This window comes from Gopherus evgoodei, chromosome 20 (genome assembly GCF_007399415.2).
Source record: "Gopherus evgoodei ecotype Sinaloan lineage chromosome 20, rGopEvg1_v1.p, whole genome shotgun sequence".
Lineage (NCBI taxonomy): Eukaryota > Metazoa > Chordata > Testudines > Testudinidae > Gopherus > Gopherus evgoodei.
In genome coordinates this window covers 7568713-7595003 of record NC_044341.1, presented here as the reverse complement: position 1 = coordinate 7595003, position 26291 = coordinate 7568713, and the positions used below count along the sequence as shown (strand labels likewise).

Sequence of the window (26291 nt, the reverse complement as noted above, 5' to 3'; positions counted from 1 at the left end):
GGTGGAACAGAGCAGAACTGAAGGTTTATGTTACAATTCCAAAATAGCAATATCATTTTTCAAATCTGTCTCCCAGGCATTTACTCAATGGAAATCAAAGCTGCACAGTAGAGTATGCAGCGCTACAGCACACATCTTGCCGTGATGCTATAAGCCTGGTACTTCTGTTACGCAGTGGATGGGGAACTAAAGTTACTTTCACTTCCCAAAGGGCAGCTGGTAAACCCCACTCTTACCTTATGAGCATCCATCAAGTTCATGACCAGATCCAGATCACCATGGACTGGTTGGTCTTCAGCCAACTGGGGCTCCACCTTGTACAGCCAGTCCACCAAGGCCTGAAGTGCATCCATAAATTGACCAGAAAACAGCAGGGCTTCTTCCAGCTTGTGTTGCCTGCAAAGAGAGCACCAAAGGACATTTGTACGAACTTTCGGCCCAGAATATCCATGCTACTTGCAGTTAAATTGGAAAGTGTTTCCTTTTCCGCCCATCTTTCGATGTTATCATCATCATGGCAAATCCCCGAAAGACAAAGCCTCCTTGTAGATAAACACCACCTGGATCGATCTCCTTACGGAGGTCTGGCTAGACATTCAGTTTACATTTCTGATGCCATGCCTGTCATCATCTCTGCTCTGTGGCCTACGTTCATATTCTCCACAGCACATTTACAGTGTGTGATATAAATCAAGCTTCACAGGATCATCCCATCTCTGGTCCTTCAACGCTGCAACAGTATTTTGCAACAAATGTTCCTCTCACCTTTCCACAGATTTTCCGCAGACTGTGTCCCACTTGTCCCGCACTTCTCCAAGGAGGTTGTCCAGTTTCTGAGTGTCATCTGGCAACACAGCTTTTTCTTTGAGGGCTCTGCCCGTCCGGATCGTGGTATCGTAAACAGGCTGTTTTCCACCGAGAGTCTTTTGGAACTCCTGAGTTTTAAAACCAGAGAAGGGCACAAAGGAAATGTCTTTAGAATGCATAAAAACTTGTGAGTTAATAGCATAGTGGGTTAAATGCCTCTCATATACAACTTTGTAACTATGCTACTGTAACATTCAACTAAAGCGTGGAGTATGCCGTTCCTCTTACTGGATCATCTCTCCCCTCAGATTGTAGAAAAGTGACTGTGTTCCACTGCTTTGACTGAGAGGTGGTTTCTCTTCCCTTCCAACTAACCCACACTTGAGGGCATTCATCACAGCTGGCATGAAAACAAACACTCTACCTTGTGCTTGGAGAGCTGCAGTTTGATTTTGTCTGGATCATTGGAAATCTCCAGCTCAGAGTCCAGGTGATTCTCTGCATCTTCCAGCCAATCAACCAGCTTTTTCCAAGCTTCGTGGAACTGAAATTGCACAAAAGGGGAGAGCAGTTAGAACTTGGTGTGTGCGTCTTCCAGGCCTTCTGAAGGCGTGAGACACTTGGGTTCTGAAAGCTAGAGGATAAGCAATATCGTCAGGTCGTCTACAACCGTTTTCACATCCCTCACCTGTTTAGCCCGTTTTCTTGCATCGTCAAGAGCTCGGCCTCTCTCCACGGAACGCTGGACGACTTTCTCCCAGCGGGACTGGACACTGACCAGCAGGTTCTTTATCAAAACCACATCTTGCTTTTGACTGAGGAACTTCAGGTGGTTCCCTGTTTGATCCAGCTCAATGATCTGGTCCCGGTGAGCACTGACTTCATTGGCAAAAACCTGGAGTAACGAAGATTTACTCTCATTTAAAGAAAAAACATGGAAATGTCTCTGAGTTTCTTCCATACACAGAAAGCACTTGAGCATGGCTTGCAACGAACTTCTGCCCCCTCAAGTTACCTTGTGTTCATCTATCTGAGACAGCACGGTATTTAGGATAAGGCTGGGTGGAGGGGCAACGTTTAAACTCTGCTCTGCTAGGGTCAGCCAGTTAATGAAGTCCTGTAGGGAGTTCTGGAACTCTGTTGCCTGGTTGAGAGCATCTTCCAGCTTTGACTGCATTTTAATAAGGGGAAGGAAACACAAAGAGAGCACCAAGTTCACAATGTGAGGCTTTGCAGACAAAGACATGTATTGTACACTAAGATGAAATGAGCTCTCTGATGGGAACCCATCAGTTCAAGCAAAGAACATGACTTGTTTACCAAGAAGAGGAGATTTCAGTCAAAGTGGCTATTTCAGAATCAGCTTCTTCTGAAACAAACGGACAGGAATTGTACAGGAAAGAGGAGACAGCTCGATAATCAACACACAAGTGGCTGTGTCACCATCAGAGCTTCCTAGGAAACAAGCCTCCACGAGAGAAGCTGTTCTGCGGAAGGGAGACGACACTTCAGTGGTGACAGCTGCAGAGCCAGAAATTCAGCCTGGGTAGAGGCCAGTTTCTCTCATTTTATGTGAGAACTTATCGCTGACCAAAGTACCAGTGCAATGGAATTAGGTCAGCAGAGAATTTGGCCTGCTGTCTCTTAAGAAGAAGCTGTGTACCTTTGCTTTTCAGAACTGGATAATGCTCTTCATATCTTCTTTTATTTCTCGTTTAGCAGCCTCTCTCTTATGTTCACTCACATTTAATTTTACTTTCATTTTCTTTCTAAGATTTACCCTGCTCTGGTAACTAGCCATACAGTTAACACTTTGATGTCAGACATCACTGATAATACCTATGTCAGAAGGCATGCTAAGCATATGTAATCAGGAGAAAAATTATCTAAAAGAACTGACCTAAAAGCACTGATCTTGGGTGTCTGAAGCACATTGCAGATTCGGCTTACTGCAATAAACCTGCATTCTGGAGACAGCATTACTACAGCAGGGAACTAATGGCATTTTACTTTCAAGCCACGTCTTTCGTAGTAAACATGGATCGTATTTTGGCCCCAAACATTACCTTCCTCTCCTCCATCTTGGCGCTGACCAAGTTCCATTTCTGTTCCAACAGCATGACGCTCTGCTCTGTCTTTGAGCCAGAGCCAGAGTCATCGCGGCTTAGCAGGATCAATTGCCCCTTGGCCAACAGCTGACTGTAGATCTCTTCGTTGGCTTTGAGTTGGGCATACAGCTCCTACACCAAACCACCATCGAAACATTAGAGACAGAGATACTGTATCGGGGATTTGCAGATCCCTAGACTCCAAGTTTGTGGAGACACTGGGGTTATAGGACAACACAGCAAACTGACAGTGAGATATTTATCATCATGCTATCAGTGGAGATAAGCAGTTCATTAAGATAGTGGGAAATTCTGTCCATAGCCATCATCTGCAAACCTAATGGTCCTCTGTAACCCTGGAGAGAGAAGTGGCAAAAGAGACACTCATCCCATTCCCCAATTAGACTATACCAGGGGTTCTCAAACTAGGGGTTGGGACCCCTCAGGGGATCACGAGGTTATTATATGCGGAGGGGGGGGTCGCAAGCTGTCAGCCGTCACCCCAAACCCCACTTTTCCTCTAGCATTTATAATAGTGTTAAATATGTTAAAAAGTGTTTTTAATTTATAAGGGGGGGTTGCACTCAGAGGCTTGCTATGTGAAAGGGGGTACCAGTACAAAAGTTTGAGACCCACTGGACTACACCATGCGGCACAGACATGTTTCTATGCTGACATTTCAGAGACAAGTTAATTGAATTAAAGGCATTTGAAATCTTTACCATATGAGCATTGAGTTGTTCACGTGCAGTTTCTGGCAAACCTCCTGTGGGTTTTGATGCAGACAGTTGACTCTCCATTCTTGTTAGCCAGAGGAGGAAGTCTTCAATCTCGCCATGGAAACCCTGGGCCTGTTAAGGAACACAAGATCAGCCAGGGATCGGACGACAGCAGCAACCATTGCCTGGCTTTCAGGTTTAACACTGGGGTTCCTGACATGGTGGATGAGGTGGCAAAGAAGAGTTTTACAAAAGCACTAAAAAGAGGATGTATATTGTCATATATTTTTTAAGCAATATAATCATTTCAGCAAGTTCACACACACAGCTGAGTTCTCAAGGAGAAAAGGCTCGTCCTGAAGAGCAGGATTTCCCCTCAGAATGAATGCACGTTTGGTTTGGAAAGACGTAACTTGCTATTTACAGACTGTTCATGCCTCCTGTCTATGGCCTGGTCTTCGCGGCTGAAAAAAGTGTCCTTTTCGCCGGGCTGGGGGTGGGGTAACTAATACGTGTGAGTTATCTCAAGGTCAAAAGACAGCAAAGATGAGGTACTTTATAGTTCCATCATGAGGTAAACGAGGCAAGGCTAATCCCAGGTGGGGGCATAGTGGTGTCCTCACCTACTTTACCTCAAGGTAAATCTAAAGATCTCTGTCATCTTGGGACAGCTCACATGAGTTACTTACCCTGAGGTAACACCACCTTTTCTAGCAGTGAAGACAAGACAATACATCACCTCCTCTAACCTTCACCCTGGAAAGACACACCAAGCCAACTCGGACACCCTCGGCGGATCTCTTCTGCATGCATGATCATTTCTGTCTCCAGAACAAGCTCACCGACCTGCTGAAGCGTTGACTGCAGGTGCTGCTCCCTCTCCTCCGTTTTTTGCAGGACAGACTCCCAGCACGAATTCAGTTTCTCCAGCCGGTTCCGCAGGCTGCTGGCGTCGTCTCCTGCACTGGATTCCAGGAGCTCATTGCCGGCTTTATTTACTGTCTCCACCGTTGCTTGGTGAGCCAACACATCATTCTTCAGTACCTGCACAGCGTGGATTGGGTAACGTCAAGACACATGCCTCTAAAATGTTCTGCTAACCCCAGCACTATCCCAAAGAAACAAATCAATGCAAATAACTTCCCGGGAGCCATCGTCCCCTTTAAGGCCAGATAAAAAGGCAGAACACAAAATACGTACGTGGTGTTTGGCAAGTTCTACTTCAATGACCCTTGGGTCACCATTGATTGGTCTTTGCGCATCTAACAACTCTTCTGTATGGGTCAGCCAGGCCATCAGTTCTGCTAATGCATGCTGGAACTGACCAAGTGCCAGTAGAGCAGTTTCTAACTTGTGCTGTTCAAAGGTGACAAAGAAAATGTTAATCAGGAGGGAGCAGGAAGAGGACGCTGACGCTAATGACTTAAGCTTATTTTCAGCCCTGGGTTTTGGCAGCCCACCCTCACCATACCTGTCTGTGAGCAATCTTCTCGCCCAAGTTCTCCCAGAGATGTTTCAGCTCTGTCAGCGGTTCCCTGATGATGTCTCTGTCTGTCTCATCTGTCGCTTTTTTTAGCATCAGTTCGCCTTGGTGATTAAGCTTCTCCATTTCAATCTGCTGCTGGTAAACCTCCATTTTAAACTCCTGCCAAAGTGTGGAGGGGGAAACAAAACAAAAAAACCAAACAAACAAACTGCAGAACTCTGCCTCCAACACAGAACAAGCCCTGGAGAACCGTGTCTAATGCAGACCGCTTACCTTCATCTCATTCAGCTGCTCCTTAACAGTGTTGAGGTCAGTGCCGACAGGTGGCATGTTGCACAGCTTAATCACAGTGTTATCCAGCCAATCAAACATTGCCTAAGAGGAACACATACACAATTAGGAAAACCAAACCTCCACAATCATTGGACAAGGCAAGCCACACCCGTTCCACAGGCCATCAGCAGAGCTGGGAGCAGCCTGTGCCATGCTTGGACTAATCAACAGAACTTCTCTTTCAAGGCAAACAGATGGGTAGTTTTTATGCTCAACAAGCACACTGCTTAGTGATCTCCTTCCTTCCACCGACCGCAGCACAAGCAGCAGACTAGGATCAGGCACATTTCCCCCATCCCTTGCCGCCCCCACCTCAAAATGTACAATTATTTGAGAGGGTGAACACAGGCTGGGTCAATTTCAAATTGTCACAGGAGAAGCAGAAGAAATGCTGATTGAATGCTCTGCTTTCAGCGGGTCATTGGACACAGGGCCTAACTTAGATTGTCAGTTCTTTGGGGCAGTGACTATCTTTTTGTTCTGTGCTCATGCAGTGCCTAGCACAATGGGCTGCTGGTCCACACCGTATAAATAACCACCAACAGCTGCCTCACCTGCAGAGTATCCTGATACTGCACAGCAGACTGCATAGCCTCCTCGAGTTTCTCTAGCCTCTCCTTCCAGGTTTTGTTTAGGTTTTCCCATGCATTGTTCATCTGCAAAACACAGGATTGCCCCCAAATTCAATACACTATTCCATCTGAACCAACACTGCCTTTCACGTGGCTTTTGCCTGAATTCTGAGCTGCTGGTTTTCCTACCTCATCAATGCTTTTCTTCACTTCTGGTTTCTCAGTTTCACCACAGGCCATAATCAATTCAGCTCCAAGCACACGAATAAACTCCAGTTCTTCATGCACGCCGTCAGTTTCCTCTTTAATCGTCTAGATTCAGAGAGTGCAATGAATTAAAAAATCGGTTTGTTTAGTAAATGCTATTCCAAAACTCCATTTGATGGTGCATGCCATGGGAGCTAGAGTGCAGAGATTACACCCGCTAGCTAATGTTTTGCATTCTGGTTGAAGACAGAGACTAATTAGTCCTCAACCCAACAGGTGCATCACATTAAGAAGCAGGTATGTGTTTTCATTATCTGCCAAGGTAATTGAGTCCAATCCACACTTCTTACATTGTCTGATGCATGGGATGCCATCACCATTTGCAAACAGATGGGAAAAATGAGGTAAAAACCACATCTGCATTTGTCTGAACTGGAAAGATGGTGACCCTATCTGCAAGTTATATAGTTTTTGGAGTGTTTTACGAAACCAGGAATTAAACAGGCTGTCTGAGAGCCAGTATTTCTAAACCAAAGTCAGACTAGTTATAACATGGGAGTGGCACGTACAAGTACACCAGGGTGAGATGTATACATATGTAAAAAACCCCTGAGTCAAACTACGGTCAACTATGCAAACATCCAAAATGGACTCTACCACGTGATTCCAAATAGAGATGAGTGTTGCTGTCCATCCACTACTATCGTTTTACTCTACAGTAGCCTTCAGTCTAACTGGAATGTAATCTGCATCTCACAATCTAGACAGGTCCAGCTCACATTAGGAGCAGCACCATGGGAACAATTATGCGCTAAACAGGATGGCGGACAGCCCTGAACACTTGCTTGATAAGAGTTTTCCCCAGCGTAGTTACAGCTAAGATGATTTTAGCACTGTTTCAGTCTCGGGGAAAGGCCATTATTTTTTCCACTTGAAACGAAATAGTAACTTGAAATACTCTCCCCGATCCCCACCAAATCATGGCTCTCCCATGGTTTCTAAATAAAATGACAGCATGATTTGTAACTGTGTCGAGTGCTCACAAAGCTGGGGTACAACAACATTTGGTCACATTTTCATTTGAGACCCAAACATGGTTACAAGCTGTAGCACCGACGGGGCCTATGTGGAATGACATGTCCACAAGTCCTCACCTCGGCTGCCTCCACCTGCTGCTTGATGATTGATGGGTCAATGCCTGGGCTCTCCAGGTCGTGAACAATATCCTGCGTCTCTTTGACAGTAGTCAGGAGGGTTGCCATTTCGTACCAGAATTTCTCTGCGAGCTCCAGGACATCGAGGAACTTACTTTCACGTCCCTCTGCCTGAGCCTTGATGTCTTCCCAGAAAAACACCATCTGATTCAGCTTATCCTGGATTTCTGGAGGTGGGAAAGAAACAAGTCAGGACTCTTTATTCTTACCCTGTTCCGACCAGCAATCTCCAGTTACTAATCAAAGCATCTGGATTATGATGAGCAAGGCCTAAGGGTTTGTCTACACAGCAAACAAACCCAAATCTGCACAATTTGCAGCACTGAGTCTGAGCCCAAATCTGCAGACTCGGGCTTTGGACGGTGTAGATACCCACAGCTGTGGAGATGTTCAGGATCAGGCTGGCGCTCTGGCTCTGAAGCCCAAGGAGGGAGGTGGGTTTCAGAGCCCGAGCACCAGCCTAACCCGCAACGTTTGCCCGGCTATAGCGGGAGCCTGAACCTGTTGACCCAGTCTCTGAGACTCGCTGCTGTGGGGGCCCTTTTTTTGCTGTGTAGTCTTACCCTGAGGTAAGAATTAAAATGGTCATGAGTGCAGAAATACGAACTTAGAAAGAAGACGTGACAAACACCAAGATACAGCTACAAAGCCTTCATTTATCCAGATAACAGTTACAAATCTCCCATGTGTTTGCTCCACATCTGACCACCTCTCCATGCTTATTCAATCCTTGGGCTCGCGCCCAAGACTGCCAACAAAGGTGCCAGTCGTATTAGTGGTTTTGTGATGTGGTCATTTCTGCCCCGCTTCAGGGCCTGAATTGAAACCAGTTCACTGAGAATAGACCCCCCCCCCCCCCGAGCTGTCATGGGGTAACAGTCTGCAGTTCCCTCTGAACTGGGCAGGATTTGGACCCATCACTGAGCAGGCAAATGCGCCTTATTGCTCTGTCAACACCAGTCCCCCAATAAACAAGATACATTGTGGTTATGAGAGAAACTTGCCATCCTAGATACGCTAAATATAACCAACTGCCTCTCTGAGCGGACGTGAGACGTCTCCGGCACCTCCGTGCGATACCTTTGGCTGCCAGGTCCTTGTCTGCCCCCTGCGATCGCCCGATCAGCTCTTCCCCACGGCGTTTCAGCGCCTCGAAGGTTGGCTGCAGTTTTTCCAGCTCCATGGTGGAATTTTTGTTTTCACTGATGCACTCCCTGATTTTATCAACTTCGGCTGGGATCACGGGCGGCATGCGCAGGCGGGAGGAAAGGTTCTCCAGCGTCTCCAGCAAAGGCTCGATCTTATCATGGAACTGGACAAAGGCAAGTCCATCAGGCAGGTTAGAGGATCATACGGTACTGAATTACTCCAATGTATGCAGCATAATGTTAAGCGCATGCGAAGTGCTCTCTTTTGCTAAAGAGAATTAATGTTTCCTAGAATGCCCATTACATCTGCAGCCTCCAATCTGATGTCTGCCACCGGTTTTGTCGCTAACAACTGCATTCTGGTTGCAGGAATTTGCAGTTAGCTAAGCCTACAGAGAGGGCACAGGAAACCGCGAACCAAATGCAGCAGCAGCTTGTTATTGTACCCAAACCCACAAAATTCAAGTTTGACTGACATCCCCTTCCCTCCAAAGTGCAGTGCCATAGAATGGGCATAGGAAGACTCAATCACACTAGTCCTGATCCAGGAAACAACACATTAGCTGTAACCTGCGTGTGTTTGGCTCCACAGGGGCCTCAGCTCAGGGGAGCCTGGCACAGAAACCATCTCAACTCCCAAACCGACTGCAACCACCTGGTGGAAAGCACGTGTGTATAGGAAAGGAGAGAGAACGGGACACTGTGCTGCTTGAGTTTCAGGTTTCTGCTGTTGCTTTGGCTAATCTTGCTGCCAAAGGAAGGAGATTTGGCATTGTTAAAGTTAGCATTAAAGATAATCTAGTGTTTACAAGACAGAATGAAGGGCAATAAGGGAGAGAGTTTGTTATAATTAGATGTCTGCCCACGGAACTGGACCTGCTACTCTCGCACAGTAAGAGAGGCTCTTGTTTCCGCTGAGTTTCACATTATAACGGCAGAGAAAAAGGAAATAGATTCTAGGTGCAAACTCTATCGTCACTAGATTCTCTTAAAACTAACAAACGTGGGCGAACCAACCACTCAAGCCTGCTAAGCCAGAATATACTTCAGCGTAGATCCCTTTTATAGTAAAATGTTTTTTTCCCTATGGAACACTTGAATTCTAAGCAGAAGCTCACTATAAAGTGGAACTTCAATTTGCACATTGCAACAAAACGAAAGAGTCAAGGACTTTAATTACTCAACCGAAATGGAATTTCACTGTGTCTGAGTTTGTTCTTAACAGGTTTCAGTGAACTGCATACAGAAATATAATACAGTAGAAATCTGGGTATCAAATGAATTAAGACTCATCTAGCCCAAAGAATGAGAATGTAAACAAACAGCTAACGTGGGGAGGCTTACCTCTGCGATCTGCAATGGCGGGGCGCGGTCAACACAACAATGAAATGGGACCATGTGGGGAAGACAGGAACAGGCAGCAACACACAAAGATAACACATTCCACAATGTGAGTGAGAGATGAGACGGAAGGTGTGTGTTGGGGGGAAAAACTTGGAGTTAATACAAGTGCAAACCAAGAGAAGTGACTAAACAACGCAGGAATAAATAACTCAGACGTGACGACCAAACTGTGCTGCGGTAAATAATTAGCTGAAGTGAAACATCGCTACAAATGCTAATCCCAATTGCATGCATCAGAAGTTCTTCACATCCTTTCTCCACTTCAATATGTACAATCTCTGCCCTTCCTTTCACATAGCTCTTCCCTTTTAGGACTCCTCTACAGAGTCTATATACAAGGGAAGATGATTAACTCTCCCATGTAAATGATCTTGTAGTTGTTCATTATATGTACAGTAGTTTCCTGCTTATCAGGAACAAGATCCAGTTCTCTAAGTGCTACTCAGTCTCGCCAGACCTGTCCATCATGGCCAGATGCAAAAAAGCCCTTTTAATGAGGAATATTATTAAAACTGTAAACATTTATTACTCTGTTTACATCAGGATTCAATCTCTTTCTGTACCGCTTTTGCAAATCTATCAGCACCAGCCTTCCCAGACACCCCTGAACAGGCAAGCACTATGCAGCTCAACCCACTACACACCAGCTTGCCAGCAAATGGCTTCCTAGAACAGATCTGAACAGTAATGGGGTTTTAGTTATAAGAAACGGTACAGACGTAAACTTCAGAGCCCACCATCCCCAGGGAGCTGTGATAAACACGAACACAAAACTGCGGCTTCTTTCTGCGCAAGGAGAAATGTACCTGAGTGGATTGTGAAACAGCCTCATCTAGTGCCAGTGCTCGCTGGCGCACCTCCTCTTTAATTCTGGCATACATGGTCTCGGCAGTCAAATATTTCTCCTGTACCATCGCTCCTTCCTCAGGGTTGAGCTCCTTCAGCTGCGGTCCAATTTTCAGCAGCTTGTCAATATGAGGCTTATGTTCTGCTATAGACTCTCTTAGTTGCTATAGGATGGAAAAAATAGATGTGCATTCAAATTCACAGCATATTTAGTCATGCCATCAATTTCCCGGGCATCTCTTGGACCACAGGAAGGCTTTCCCATTAACCTCAGCAGTATTCCCCCACCTTCAAACCAACCCCCCACAAGGAGCTGATATTCCCACCCCCCAAGATGATAATTCTGATAAAGAGCTGCTCTTTCTTTGCGCATCTGTTCTTTTAAGGAGAACGCACACGCCCCCTATGGCATCATTACACCCAGAGGACAAATATAAAGACAATCAATCTCCCATGGGTTTACATTCAAAATTTATATTTAAAATACAAACTCTTAGGGGTGTGACCTGATCTGGATTGGATTTCTACAGATGTCATTGTGACAGACAGGTGGAAACTCCAAAAACTGGAGAGTTTAGATAGCTGCCTGCCACTTACAGGTCTCCAAACTACACTCATCAGTAAGGCTAAGGTTTTGTTACGGAGGTCATGGAAGTCATGGAATCTGTGAGTCCAGAGACCACCTTGACATTTTTACTCCCGATGCAGTGGAGTTGGAGCTGTCAGCTGGAGGGGCCTCCCTGCAACTCCCAGTCACTGCAGGCAGCGAGAACGCCTGCAGCTCCCAGCTGCCATCGCAGGTGGATCCCGCAGTTCCCAGCCGGCACAGGTGATCCTGCAGCTTCCAGCCACCACGGGCAGATCCCACAGTTCCAAGCTGCTGTGGAGGCAGGGGGACCCCATGCTCTCAGCTACCATGGGTGGGGGGATCCTGGAGCCTGCAGCAGCAGTGGGTGCTGGACCCTTTTCTTTCCCCATTTCGTCATAGTTATTTTTAATAAGTCAGGGACAGGTCACTGGCTTCCGTGAATTTTTGGTTATTGCCCGTGACCTTCTGGGACTTAAAATACCTGTCACAAAATCTTGGCCTTATTCATCAGCCCTTTTATAGCACGAAGCCTCCATTTTATAGAGGGCAGAATCAATTTTACCTGGTGCAAATGAAAACCTCTCCCCCTTACCCTCATATCCTCCTGCTGCTGCTTGAGCTGCTCATGATCAATAGCTGGAGGGGGTAACTGTGCTATAAATGCCTGTGTTTCTTCAATCCATGGGCTGAGCTCTTCATACGTCTCCCAGAACTGATTCACCAAGACCTGTGCACGTTCTAAGCACGCGTAGCGCTCCGAGTTGAGTTGGCTAACAGCATCATACTGCTTCACAAGCGATTCCGTTTTCTCCTAGAGGGAACAGGAGGAGGGTGTGGAGTTGGTGACGGATGCAAGGGCAGAGAAAATGAGCCAGCCGCATGCTGTGAACGGAAACGGCGGAGTCCCACGACTGCACGCTGTAACACCAACCAAAGTGGTATCTGAGATCCCTATAACCTTCCCCTTATAAACACTGCAACAAAACTAAAAAGTTAATAAATGGGAAACAACTCCCATGGGTATTACTGATTGGCATGATTAGAAATGGAATAATTTTAAATCAAGGAGAAAGAGACAAGGAAACAGACGGATGCAGGAAATATGCATGCTGCTTTTCTCCCTCCCGTATTTAATCCAGCTCTGCTGTGTAAGACTCTCTCTCATGAGGCGTACATGTATCAAAGCCACGGAGGTACCTGTAGCAAAGCTTTCTGTTCTTCTCCACATGTGCCGAAGATCTCGTTACGCTGGCTGAACAGCTCATCCATAGAATCTTTGTGTCGAATAATGTCTATGGAGAAAGCCTGTAGGAAGGAAATGTTAAGAATGAGAAAAATCAGGATTATCTCCAAGCCACAAAGCTTCTTGTCTTCCCACAGAGCTTGTACTGAGGGTAATAGATTTCTGAAACTCTCCCAAAGTGGTCAGATGACAGGTGAAAATGACCACTAGGTGGTGAAGTAAACCAGAGACTGTAAACACTCAATCAAATATACTGTGACACATCTTTGTAATCTGACTTCACCTGCAGCTTACTGTGTTTTCTTCTCAACTGTGTTTTGGAATTTCACTCTTAATAAACTAACATCTCTTTCAGAAGCCTGGGAAAAACCAGTTGAAATTAGAGACTGGTTCAGACTTGGATCAGCTCACACATCAAGTTCATTTTTACTGTTCATGAACTCAGCAGCGCCTCACTCCTTACACAGAAACTCCAAGATGGGGACAGAACCAGTGCAACAGACCAACCTTTGCACCCTACAGAAAAGTTAGGGAACTATTCCAAGCATAGGCGCCGACTCCATGGGTGCTCCAGCCAAAATTGGTGGGTGCTCTGCACCCACTGGGAGCTCCCCCCCGCCCCAGCTCACCTCCACCTCCGCTCTGCCCCTTCCCCTTCCCCTGAGCGCATCACCGTGTCCTGCTTCTCCCCCCTCCCTCCCAGCGCTTGCGCCATGAAATGGCAAGCCTGGGAGGGAGGGGGGCCGAGGGGGAACACGGCTTGCTTGGGGGGAGGAGGTGGGACCAGGGCAGCGATTTGGGGAGGGGCCCAATAGGGGCAGGGAGGTGCAGAGTTTGGGCAGGGACTTTGGGGCAGGGATGGAGTCGGGGCAGGGCTGCGGGCACTCACCACTGCAGAAAAAAGTTGGCATCTGTGATTCCAAGTTCTGCCACTAATTTGCTGTGTGACTTTAGGCAAACCACTTCCCCAGATCTGTCCCTTAGTTTCCCCACCTACTACTGACCCACTTCACAAGGGTGTTGTGAGGCTGAACTACAGTTAAAGCACTTTGAGACAAGACTGTTGATGAAAGGTGCTGTAATACAACTATCATTTATATTCCAAGGGGCCATGTGATTAACAAGAGACCCACAATAGCTGAAAGCCAAGCTTAGCTCGCTGTAACTTCACATGTGACGGTTCACTTCCTCTCTTTATGACAACACTAATTATTTTTTCTTCCCTTTTTTTTGCAAAGCCGATGAGACTTTCTATTTCTATTGCTGTCAAGTCTGGGAAAGGATACTAAACTCTTTATTTAAAGCCCCACCTGAGGCAGCTGTTGTTAGCTTATTTTTCAATCAAGTTTTTTTTCCCGTTGTAGTGGCCAGCTCTTAACAACGATACCAAATCCAGTACGTTTTTGCCCCAATTATGGTCACCAGGAGGGAAACCAAGGACACCAAAGATGATTTTCCACTGAAGGGAACAGTCAGTGATAAGCAGATCTAAAGTATTTACAGGTAGCCTTGTTATCTGAAGTTCACTCTTCTCTAACGGTATTAACTTTGCAGTGTTTCACAGCATTCAGACTTAGAATGCCCAGGTGGTTATGTCTATGCTAGAAGCCCCAAACTGACTTGTGTGTTGACAAAAGCTTAGAAGCCACCATGATCTAACCAGGATTTTTAACGCTGGGCACCCAAAACCAAGTGGTGACTAAGATGTCTAAACACTCTGAACTCACAGCTCAGGGGTATGAGCTGGCACCAGACTGACCATATAAAATTTGCAGTACATGGTATCAAATCTAAGCTAGATCTGAGAACATGCAAAAGGAAAAAACCTATTCCATGTTCAGGTGAGAAAAGGTTTGCTAGCAAAACTGGAAGGATATGAAAACTGGGCTACATACACCTACACAAACTAATTACAGCTATGATATAAGGTGGGTGACAAGGGAATCTAATAAACCAATGAAGAAAATGTGTGGAATATCGTAGCTTCTAAGACATCTAAAAACATGGATGTCTAAACAACTGAAAATTAGCCTAATGTGGAGCTGGAGTGCTGGCAGGCCTGCAGTTAGAGGGCTAGATACCCTGATATGAAGAGTTGGTTGTCTGTCTAATTCAGCCACATTTTAAACATGCAGCTCTTGCGGTATCTTGAAAATTCAGGCATATCTTGTCCTGGAGGGATCATTCTTAACTCACCATCTCAGTATCTCTATGACTTAAAAACCCAGCTGAACTGCTGTTCTCTAGATAGGTCCAGTCTCGACTCTATAAAACTAACGCGCCTCCCTAGAGAAAGATCATGCTGTACCCTAACCAATAAACTCTCTATCCCTTCACCCAAATGACTCACCCTCGTGACTGAGTTTTACCCGTCCTACTCTAGCTCATCACAGCCACCTGCAGCTCAATCCAAGCTAATAAATTACCACCTTCCTCTCCTACACAACCAATGATTTGCCCTACTCCAGGCAAATGAATTAATATCACCTTGACATACCAATTAGCTGTTCCACTTCACTCATCACCTCTATTCAAGGAGCGATTTTCTTATCCTCGTGGCTCCAGACAACGAGTAAGGTCTTGCCCATCCTTTTACCCAACAAGCAAAGTAGTGCATGCATATTGCGCGTACCTTTTGGACCTGCAGCTGGGCTGTTGTCTGGTCTTGCTCCAGACGAATTGGACCAAGTGCCATCAATTTCCGTTTGGTCTCAGCAACCCAGGCTAATTCTGCATCAGCAGCTTGCTCATACTAGCGGATAGGGAGAGGAGACCGAGCGCAACAAGTTAGCGACACACATGGAGCAAGGACAGCATTTCCACAGATGCACAAACCAGCACGCCAGCAACAGCAACACACACACACAAAGATACACACACAGACAATGGTCTCATAGATACATATCTCCATACTACAGACAGCAATGTGGACTCACAACTGGAACAAGGGAAATGCACAGCAATGTGCAAAGGTGATAGGCAGAGACCCAACAGGCCCGAGGCTACACATAGCCAAGGACAAAGCCGACCCAAGGAAGATACAGCCAGACAATGAGGTGCAGTGACATACGTACAAAGAAAGACATGGAAAAACAACATAACCTTAACATCAACACACACCAGCAGGTCTTATTCCATGTTTGATTTGAGGAAAATTACCGGGCTGTTTTTTCGGATTTTTTTAAAAGAAGCTTCCCACCCCCAAAATTGAAAACAATTGCAGTTCTTCTCAGAGTAATGTGGCAATAATTGCTCAACAATCTGCAGGCAACATTTCCACAGAGAGATGCCTAGGAATAGGCTTAGGAGAAGTCACTTTTTTAATAATGTTGAGGGATAACATCTATGTTTATTTTTAAGCAATTATGAGGAAAGGGTCAGGCAATAATTATTTAATGACCATAGACGTTGAGATGTATAAAGTGAAGGATTTAAAACTTACAACACAAACTGTCAACATCGAATACAGACGATGTAAACAGCCTTAAATCTACCTCTGATCAATTCCCAAGCAGAATTTTTCTTCCTTTGCTTATCTTAAATTTTGATGCTCATGGATGGAAATATTCTTCATCAGTTTGTGCGCAGGGTGAAATTGATGTTTGCTGACATTTACCAGTAAAAATCTAATCCTTCCAAGCCTACCTAAGCAGCAGCAGATAGCTGTCCTAAGAGATGCCATCCCTTTCAACAGCTATCCACTTTGGCTCTGTGGAGACCCCAGCAGAGAACACACTTTTTTACATGGTGAAAGTGAAACGACAAGCTACATTTCCCCCTCTTTTAGCAAACATTTAAAGAGAAAGTACCCTTTTCTGCAAGAGAAATAAAAACAGCCCTGGGTTTTATATGCAGGACTCCTATGAAATAGGCCAGCAGTGGAAAGAGCTAAACAGACAAATATATCTGAATACTCATGGGATTTAAAGCGTACATTCTCAACTTTGCTAACCATGGTCCGATACGTTGGTCAGTGCAGTCCATTACACCTTGGGTGTTGACGAATAGCTGCCATCAGTTGACATGATTAACACATCATTGCCTGGAAGAGGGTACTGGCTTCTTCAGCAGTTTTAAAGCACAGAGCAGCATTGCAACTAGCAAGTTTAGCGCTACAGAATATAATGAAGCAAGCCCCTTAAATGCCCTTTCTGTCCACAGGGAAAGAGACCGCTCTTTCACAGCACAGTTTTGTTTGGATGAGTTCTGCTTGTGCTACCTGTGCTCAAAGCTTTAGGTGAAAAGTTTAGCTACTCACTATCCTCCTCAATCCCCAAAGAATAAGGTTTTAGGAAGATTCTTATTCTGGAATAAATCCATGGGCTGGCAGAATTACGGATTACATTTCTGTGCCTGAGAGTTCACCTGTCACCAGTTTTAGATACAATCCACTAGTGCCGTAACCCAAAAGCCAGAAGCACTAAGTTAATACAGAACTTCTCTAAGAGGCACTGAACTATCACCAAAACCATTATAAAGTCAGACTGTTCAGAAACCAGCTAGACTCGATCCCCAATTCTATCACACTAATTCCCCAAACTGGTCATTTCTCAGCATTAGTTGCTGCTTCCCCACCATGCGATTCTCATGTCTAAAGCTACAGTTATGCTGCTGCTTAGAGGGAAGCAGCGGTGAATCCGCTGGCATGCAGTCCCCGCCAAACCCTCTCCTGAGCGAGGCACAAGAGATTATAAGGTTACCTGTTGTGACCTTTGTATAGCAGCATCTATTTCGTCCACTCTCTGCCTGATAGTGTCACTGACCATCTTGTACTGTTCATTGGTATCCGACACGAGTTTGTCCAGCCCTTCGCGGGCTCGCCAGGGCACCAGTTCCAAGAGGGCACGGCTCACCTCATTGACAGTATCCAGAATAAGTCTGTGCTCCATAACCTCCTTCTTAAGCTCCTGAGGAAGACACATAGCGAGAGTATACCTTAGTTAACATCCTCAACACACTGCTGGCAAGAGGCCCTTCCTGCATCTGAATCGTTAATGGTCCTGCGGCCAAGTTCCCTTCATTCTTTTCACCGGGACAAGATTCCCAATGGAGCTGTTCACCGGCATATGAGTAACGGTTGTCGTTTAGTAGGAATGCCCCGTTTTCCAGGTACTGTTTGAACCCACAGGGGAAAGGAGGATAAGGCAGCACTCATAAGAAGGCAGATACATGCAATAGCAAAGTGCACGTCTTGATGGGTCCAAGTAATTTGAAAGGGCTTTTTCAGCTGAAGGCTGGCATCCTTGGAGGAAACTGGCAGGGACAACATGAGATGAGACAAGAGAGGATGAGCAGGGAGGGGCAGCTGTGAATGGCATTGAAGGCAAGGACTAGTAGCTTGAATTTGATGGGGTGACAACTGGGGAGTCAGTCAATAAGAAGGATTCAAAGGGGGAGCAATGGGGTCAAAATGAGTGCAGGGAAGATGAACTTGACATCTGTATTTTGTATGGAGGGGATGGGGACAACGTGGGTGCTAGAGATGCTAGAAGTGAGGAGATTATAGGCACCATGTTACCTTCTGCTTTGTTAATATATTTTTAATCTTTAAATGAGCTTTGAGATTTCTGAGTTGCAGCCTCCCATAAGCCGAAAAAGGATGGTGCCTCATTTGCTTCTTAAAGTGAAAGATTGTTGCTATTATTTGCATTACCATGGTGCTGAAGAGCCCTCATCACAGACCAAACAGATATTTTCCCTTCCGTTACCCCCCCACTTTAGGCATTATGCTTTAAGAGCAAATTCTCTCCCATACTCTCCACTATACCCTCTGCAGTTCACTCTTAATGCAATGCGCAAGTTCCCACAGCTCATTGGCTCTGGTGCATTCCCTTGTAAAGATCCACCCCAGCTTTTGCCACTGAGTTCAGTATTTCAGAAGTTCTGACCTTCTGCCTCTGCTGGAATTGGGGTATCTGTTCTCCAACAGGTGACTGCCCCCCACTGGACATCAGCTCCTCCTCCACCTCACTCATCCAGCTGGTTAGTTCCTCATGTGTAGACTGGAACTTGGTGGCCAGCTGACGAGCCTGCTCCAATGTCCTGAGAGCCTTCGAGCTAGTGGCTGTGATATCCGAGTAACGAGTCTTGATGCCATCTAGTTTCTCCTGGATTAGCAACACCTCTTCCCCTGTGAGATGGAGACACAGTTAGTTATGCATGTCCAAGGTTGGTTTTCTTTTAAAGCAGCCTGTTTTCCTGCTTTCCGATTTAAATGGCTACTTTCAGAACCCCTTTTTGTCAAGTTAATGCAAGCAAGAAGCCGTTTTCACAATCGTGGAGCTACTTTTGCAACTGATATTTTCCTTCCAGCCATGGAAAATTCCTCCTTCTTCCCACCATGGAAATGAAACCAGCAACAAAGTCTTTTTTGCTTGAGGTTCCAATAAAACCCTGAAGTTACCAGCGCTTTGTTCTTGACTAACGTGAGACATCTCTGAGAGAGAGGGAGCCATTTCTGAAAGGACAGGAAACTAACAAACTGGTTTCTGTTATATCAACTTTTCTAGAACATTTGTTCATAATGCAGACTACCTCTTAGTAAACAGACTGCCTTAAGCACCACTTCTCCTCCCACTCACGAACGGCTGACATCCACATGGCAACTGCAGCAATTGCTTACATGGAAAGTAATATTAGTACAGTGCTTGGCATATTTTTAGCCTCTTTTAATGTGATTTAGCAGCTGGAAAGAAGGAGTAGAGCCTGTGCTGGGTTGCAAGCCAGGTCTGTGGAGATCACCAAAAAGTGAACCACACAGACCTCTATTTGGGAACTTTTGCTCGACAGCAGTCGGCATGTTTAAGGGGAGGGCGCGTCTACTGCTCTGCATTTGTACTGTGCCTACACAGTGGGTTGACCCTTAGGCACCATCATAATAAACATATTAAATACTAACTCATAGTCTACTACGCAGAATGAATGTGTGTGGAACATCATCCGGCTCTGCAGCATCTTAAGAGTAGCCACGATCAACAGCCTGCTCTGCACAAATTATTGCAAACAACAACGATCAGGCTTCTCAGCTAGTCCAAAGCTTGGCTGAGGGGAAGTGCCTTTATCAGACCAGGCCTAGCAGTCTGTTCATCTCTTCTGATACCTGTGGTTTGTTTCAGAAGCGCTTGCCCGTTTTTAATGGCTTGGTCCACATTCTTCTTTCTGTTCACGATCTCCTCGTTCAGGGCCTGAATGGAAAGAACCAACAGCAGTTACCATCTCCATGAAGGTGACCCTTCAGCTGTGCAGGCGACCAAGTGCAGGAGAGAGAGGAGACGGACCCCACGGGAAGCATAACTTTCTCTCTGTATTCCCCAGGGATTGGAACCAGGTATGCGGCATGTCCTTCCTGCTCCCGCACCACTACACTTCCCTGCAAGGCTTAAGGTCTTGTAACTCAGGGCTAAGCACATTTCTTTACCACCCTCTGCCTCTGGGTCTGTATTAATGAAGAATCCACTCTTGTATTAGAAATTAACCAATGCATAATAAACAAGCTAATTTAGACTCAATTGAGAGTCTTGTTACACAGCTGAAATCACTAATACCTGTGGGACAGTGTTTCTATTGCAAGAGACTGTCCAGTGTGCACCAGCAGAGGGACTCCCCCTCTAGCAGCTGAAATCACTGAGAGCTGTGTTAAGTGCGGTGAGGGAGCAGCTGGCAAAGACTGGTGTATGCTTAAAAACTTATACTGGCCTATGTATGTTGATCAGGAGTGTGAAAAAAAACACACACACACCCAGCAATATAGCTATGCCTGACGAACTCCCTAGTGGAGACTCAGTTATGCCGACAGACGAGTGCTTCTGTCTGCAGAGGTCATGTAATTTGGGGAGATGGTGTTCCTACACTGAGGGTACGTCCAGACTACCTGCCGGACTGGCGGGTAGAGATCTATCTATCGGGTATCGCTATATCGCGTCTTGTCTAGACGTGATATATTGATCCCCAGACGCGCTCCCGTCACCTCTGGAACTCCACCAGGGCGAGCAGCGGAAGCAAAGTCAACAGGGGAGCCGTGGCCGTCGATCAGGTGCTGGGAAGATAGGAGGTGAGTCGAAATAAGATACTTCGACTTCAGCTATGCTATTCCCGTAGCTGAAGTTGCATATCTTACATCGACCCCTCCCCATCCTCTGTGTAGACCAGGCCTCACAGACAAAACTCTGTCAGCATATGCTGCATCCACACTGGAGGGCTATGCTGACATGGCCTATGTCTACACTACAGAGCTTATGTATGAGTGGAAACGGACTTTACCTCTCAGAAGAGGTGTTCAATGCTGGAAAACGACACATTCCTGGCTCTGTAAATTCACTCATTCTAGTGAGAAAGACTGGAAGCTCTAAAGAAAAATCCTGGCTGTTCTGGTTTACTTAGTCCAGGAGTTGGATGCAAAACATCTGAATAATTTACAGTCTATGGGACATCAGGACACCTTTTCTGGGGTGTGGGTGGGAGAGATTTGAGGGGAGGAGAGTTGTTTTTAATAAATGAAAGAAGTTTATTTTCTCCAACCTGAGAACAGAGAGGCCTGTTTTGATGTTGGTTAAAATTGAAGTCAAACAGAAACAAAAATGGAGCAAAACAGTTGCTATATTGCTAAATAAACAAACAAACAAACAAATAAATATGAAAAAACAGAAAATGGCAATACCAGCTGGTCGGCATGCTGCTTTTGCAGGACGTCCCGTTTATAATCCTTTACGAATACCAAGCTGAGCTTGTCCTCAACCTCGGCCAGCCAGTTGAGCACTTCCACCTCATCCTCCCCAAAGAGCCTAGCGTTGGACAACGCCTGATCAAGCAGGGCTGCCTTCCGGCAGCACCGATCTTGAACCTCGCTGTACCGGGCCCGCAGCGAGTCTAGTTTCTCTGCCAGCAAGCCCTGTTCAGCTATGCAACTCAGGGAGGTGAGAGACTGCCCGAGACTGACCGCCTGATTCACATCAGTCGCGCGACTCTCTATGTCTTCCGCTAGTGCCTGAAAATCCAGGTGACAAAATGGACAACAGAAACAAATGATTGAAAATGAAATAAAACAGGGGGGAAAAACTTAAAGAATGAATTTAATTCATGATCAAACAAAATAAAGACAAAACCTACCAAGAAAGGCACATGCTATAACAAAGAAAAGGTTTAAGATGGTTGCAAAAAGCAGAAGACACAATAGCTACATAGCTACATTATGGCCAGAAGCAAACAATGGGCCACCCATGTGATTTCTCACGTTCTCTATTTCAAAAGCCTGTGATAGCTGTCCCCATCACCATGCAGACAGCTTTCTGGACCCTATGTGTAACAATGGCTGTCTTCCACGGACAGGGCTGTGTTTGCTTGAGGACCATTTCCTACCTTGTGACGGGTGATCTGCTGCTGGATTTTAACTGTCTGAGTACCAATGGGCTCAGAATTTGCCAGTTTCTTCTCTGTCAAAGATAGCCAGTCTGAAATAGGCTCAGTGGTCTCATGGAATTGTTTAGCCAGAACCAGGATATCTTCCAGTTGTTTTTGCCTACATCACGATAACAACAAAGCTGCTAATTAGGCGTTAGGTCTTTTTTTTTTTTTTTTTTTTTAAATCAGAACAGTTAAGCAACTTAATGTTTGAGTGTCACCTTAACCATAAAGATTGTATTGCACTATGAAGCTTTTAACATGCTGCAGTGGCTAGAGGTCCAAGTGCAAATGCCTTTAAACAAAGCCATAGAAGGAAGGAATAGACACCTGGACTGAAGAGAGGTGTTTAACATCTAGTCAGGCAACCAGGAAATGCAAACACACATTCCCTAGCAACTGCAGAACAATGCCCTGTTCACTGATGTTGTGTAAGGGTCAAAGACAACTCCCACTTAAGTCAATAAAAAAAGCTTCTGTTCTATACTGTTAGATTTTCGGCTATCAACAGCAATGTCATAGAAATCTCCTGAAATGATATGGGGCATTGCTAAAATCCTTGGATGTTAGGTTTGTAAGGACCATTAGGTGCCAGTGAAAGGTTCTAGACTGGTAGTCCTTGAGACCGCGGCCCATTGATTCAGCTGGAATTTCAAATACGGTAAACTGAGGTTGGCCCTTGTGGATGGCTCGACACATCATTATTCGAACTAGACCATGCAGCGAACTGCATCTTGTAAATGAGATTCGTGCAGCAGAAAGGTGCAAACAGTACTCTGGAGCTGAAGCTGAAAGTCAGACTAGGAGGAATAAAAATAAACCCACATTGTGAAGAGAATTAATTTCATCTAAGCATCTCCACAGCATTATAAAACTGTGCCATCTGTTTCACTCTCCCAACACACATTTCAGTTTCGCGTGTTTTCTGGTTGACACGTGCTGTTTCCAGGATATTCCAGTAAAGGAATCTCGCTGAACTTCCCAAGTGTCGCTATCTGATGATTACAAACAGCCCACAACAGCGTCCAGTGGATTAACACCGGCTGCAAACCCCAAGTGCTCTACTAGCAAGAATTAGTCTAAAGATCCGATTGACTGACTGCTGGATGGCCAACCAACGCATACTGAAAACAGTTTAAAAACACATGCACAAATGCTTCCGTCAGTCAGAAAGCAGCTTGTAAGTGTACAGTGTAATACAAACTTAAACAATAATAAACGGGTTTTTGTCTAAAGTATACAGGGCAGTGAACTCTGTAAACAACTCCAGAATGCTGATCATTGATGGACATGGGAGAAATTGCCACTACACTTTGCCAATGTGCCAATAAGATGATGAAACAGATCACTGCGTGACTGGTAAACAGTATAAGCCAAAGTCTGGGCCTATTACATGGCTTTACAATGAAGGAGAATATCCCAGCAAAATCACAGATTCTCAGGCTGGAAGGGACCACTATGATCATTGAGTCTAGAGCAGAAAAGAAATTCAGAAGTTTTCCAGTGACAATATGTTTACTGCTTGTTCTCCACCCTTAAACAGGCAGCATATTCAACCAGATACACTGGTGCAAAGAACACATTCCCTGCTGGGCACAGAGGAATTTCTCCGCTTTCAAAGCTGAGAGAAAATGAAGTCACTTCCTTCCCACTTCTCTTCCTTACCTGGCTGCTGCCCTGCCAAGCAGTCCTGCCCATCTATTTTCAAGACTCTCCAGCTGGCAAACAATCTTCTCTCGGTCCGTCGGCTCGGCCGACTGCGCTATCCTTCCGCCCTCTGCCTGAATCATCTCGACAGTGGCCTTGCGATCATCCAAGAGCCGCTGGAGCAGCTTTTGCATAAACATTAAAACAAAGAGGGATAAAAGTTACTAAACTGAGTCAGCAGAGCTACTTCTGCCTCCCAACATACCAACCCTCTAATTGTGTTTGAAAACCATTAATAAACACTGGGCTGCATCCAAACCCAGCACAGCACATCAACAAGATTTTTTTTCCTCCCAAACTCGAAAGACAATAAAAATGCCTCAAACAAATCCAAAACACTTGATTCAACAGAGAAACCTGAAATTTGCTCCCCTAAATTGTAAAAATTATGTTTTAACATTTGCTCGACTCTCCTATTAAAAAAATCTCACCATATGTGATGAAGTCTTGGGGGGTTTTTAAACTTTGTTTTACCATTATTAACATGTATGAACGTTCCATCCGTTAACAAGTCTTATTCATAACCCGTCTGTGTTACTTAAAGACCAATTTGTGTTTGGCCAACCCTCTCCTCTGTGTTTTTATTTTGTTCAAATTCAAAAACTGAAACCATACTCTACAAAATCTATTTGATCCTGATACAAAATAGCTGTCACCATGAAAAAAACCAAATGTGCTGTTGTTGAAGAAAAACGAACAGGCACCTAATTTCAAGACAGTACGACAGCAAAATAATACTGGAGTTGTAGAGCTAATCTGCCTGTCTTTTATATAGCAGTTATTATTAGCCTGTTAAGTTGGCAGGTATGGGTGACAAGACCAGAGTATAATGGTAGAATATGAGAAAGTCAGAGCTGCACAATGGTTGCCGTAAACTAGTGGAATTACATGAAATCACAGTTATTATTTATATTTTTTAAATGATCCAAACGGAGCAGAGACACTTGTTCAGCTACTAGCAGTGCACTGTGCTCGTGGCCTCTACAGCCTTCCCTCCTGGATATTGTTCAGCGTTCACTATCTCCAGCTCACTTACCCTCTGTTCTTGGATCTGGGCTTTCACCACTTTGTATTCAGCCGAGGGAGGTTTCTGATTGGAGATGAGCTCCTCTGTGTCTACCAACCAGCTCAGCAATGGCTCCAAAGCATCCTGAAACTTCCCACAATGCAACAGGGCCTCTTGTAGCTGTGCGATTCTCTGTGCCACCTGCGGTGAACATAGACACACATCACTAGAGGCGCAGTGTTCTCAAGTTACACTAGGTGACCACAGAGCAACTGCTCATCGCCTTTGGCACTGTTACAGTGTCAATGGCTCTGCTTCAACTATAGATACGGCTCCCTTTATGTCAGCAGCCTCACCTGAGCCAAGGCAACGTCCTACTGCATCAAGCAAGGAAGGCTCACCTCTCCTGCGGTGCTTACCTTTTTGCTGAGAGTGTTCCATCGGGCGTTGATTTCCTCCATGTCATGTTCCAATCCCTGCACATCGCAATTTTTTCCTGCGCTCTGGATGAGCCCCTGGCCCAGTCCGTTTACTTGCTGCAGTTTTACCTGAATTGGATCCACTTGCTCCTTTTGAAACATCTGAACAAGAAGGGGGAATTGGTTTATAACCTTCAGTTCTCTTGCGCGGCACCGCCCCATCTGCTAACGGATACACTTTAGACTACAGTTCCCAACCTTCTCCAAAGAGCAAGCAGAACATTTTCCTTTTGCTTCTTCTGGTGCAGTTATTTTTATTATTTTTTTTAAGGAGTTTTATTTGGTTAGTTTAAATCTCTCATCTGCCCATATCCAGTATCGTCATAGAATCACAGTTACTGGAAGGGACCCCCAGAGGTCATCTCGTCCAGTCCCCTGCCCTCATGGTAAGAGTAAGTATTATCTAGACCAGGGATAGGCAACCTATGGCACGGGTGCCGAATGCAGCACGTGAGCTGATTTTCAGTGGCATTCACACTGCCCGGGTCCTGGCCACCGGTCCAGGGGGCTCTGCATTTTAATTTATTTTTAAAAGAAGCTTCTTAAATATTTAAAAAACCTTATTTACTTTACATACAACAATAGTTTAGTTATATATTATAGACTTATAGAAAGAGACATTCTAAAAACGTTAAAGTTACTGGCATGCGAAACCTTAAATCAGAGTGAATAAATGAAGACTTGGCACACCACTTCTGAAAGGTTGTCGACCCCTGATCTAGACTGTCCCTGACAGGTGTTTGTCTAACCTGCTCTTAAAAATCTCCAGTGATGAGCACTTCAGGTATCTGCTGGTCTCAGGCATAGATTATGTCTCAGATGCAGCCATATATGCTTTTAAATCTGTAAATCCCATGGAGAAGCCCCACCTAGACAGCCAAACTGTGACTTGCACCAAGACCCAGTCAGATGCTCAACAACAGAAATCAAAGCAAATCTTATCATGGCAGTGTTGAATTGGGATGGGCAATACACTACATTAGTTTTATCAAATGACTAAAACTTTAGACACTGGGAAGCATACTGT

At 45.3% G+C, this 26291-nt stretch overlaps 1 protein-coding gene across 28 annotated transcripts in view; it reads right to left on the bottom strand.

The window, feature by feature from the left end:
- MACF1 (microtubule actin crosslinking factor 1) overlaps positions 1-26291 on the bottom strand; it is a 247192-nt gene that overhangs the window by 24664 nt on the left and 196237 nt on the right. For 16 of the 28 annotated variants that reach the window (XM_030539247.1, XM_030539254.1, XM_030539255.1 and 13 more), the window contains 28 exons: positions 25205-25366; positions 24816-24986; positions 23738-23904; positions 22031-22190; positions 21333-21659; positions 19776-19860; positions 18565-18806; positions 17377-17583; positions 15309-15428; positions 12631-12738; positions 12026-12244; positions 10805-11008; positions 9939-9947; positions 8527-8758; positions 7387-7613; positions 6215-6337; positions 6008-6109; positions 5394-5495; positions 5106-5279; positions 4835-4990; positions 4481-4678; positions 3638-3766; positions 2874-3047; positions 1823-1978; positions 1496-1702; positions 1232-1351; positions 766-935; positions 237-396 (listed from right to left, as the gene is read on the bottom strand). In XM_030539247.1, coding sequence (XP_030395107.1) covers positions 237-396; positions 766-935; positions 1232-1351; positions 1496-1702; positions 1823-1978; positions 2874-3047; positions 3638-3766; positions 4481-4678; positions 4835-4990; positions 5106-5279; positions 5394-5495; positions 6008-6109; positions 6215-6337; positions 7387-7613; positions 8527-8758; positions 9939-9947; positions 10805-11008; positions 12026-12244; positions 12631-12738; positions 15309-15428; positions 17377-17583; positions 18565-18806; positions 19776-19860; positions 21333-21659; positions 22031-22190; positions 23738-23904; positions 24816-24986; positions 25205-25366 — 4611 coding nt within the window. The remainder of the gene's footprint in view (positions 1-236; positions 397-765; positions 936-1231; positions 1352-1495; positions 1703-1822; positions 1979-2873; positions 3048-3637; positions 3767-4480; positions 4679-4834; positions 4991-5105; positions 5280-5393; positions 5496-6007; positions 6110-6214; positions 6338-7386; positions 7614-8526; positions 8759-9938; positions 9948-10804; positions 11009-12025; positions 12245-12630; positions 12739-15308; positions 15429-17376; positions 17584-18564; positions 18807-19775; positions 19861-21332; positions 21660-22030; positions 22191-23737; positions 23905-24815; positions 24987-25204; positions 25367-26291) is intronic. The other 12 variants (XM_030539259.1, XM_030539244.1, XM_030539246.1 and 9 more) reach the window with 3 other exon arrangements.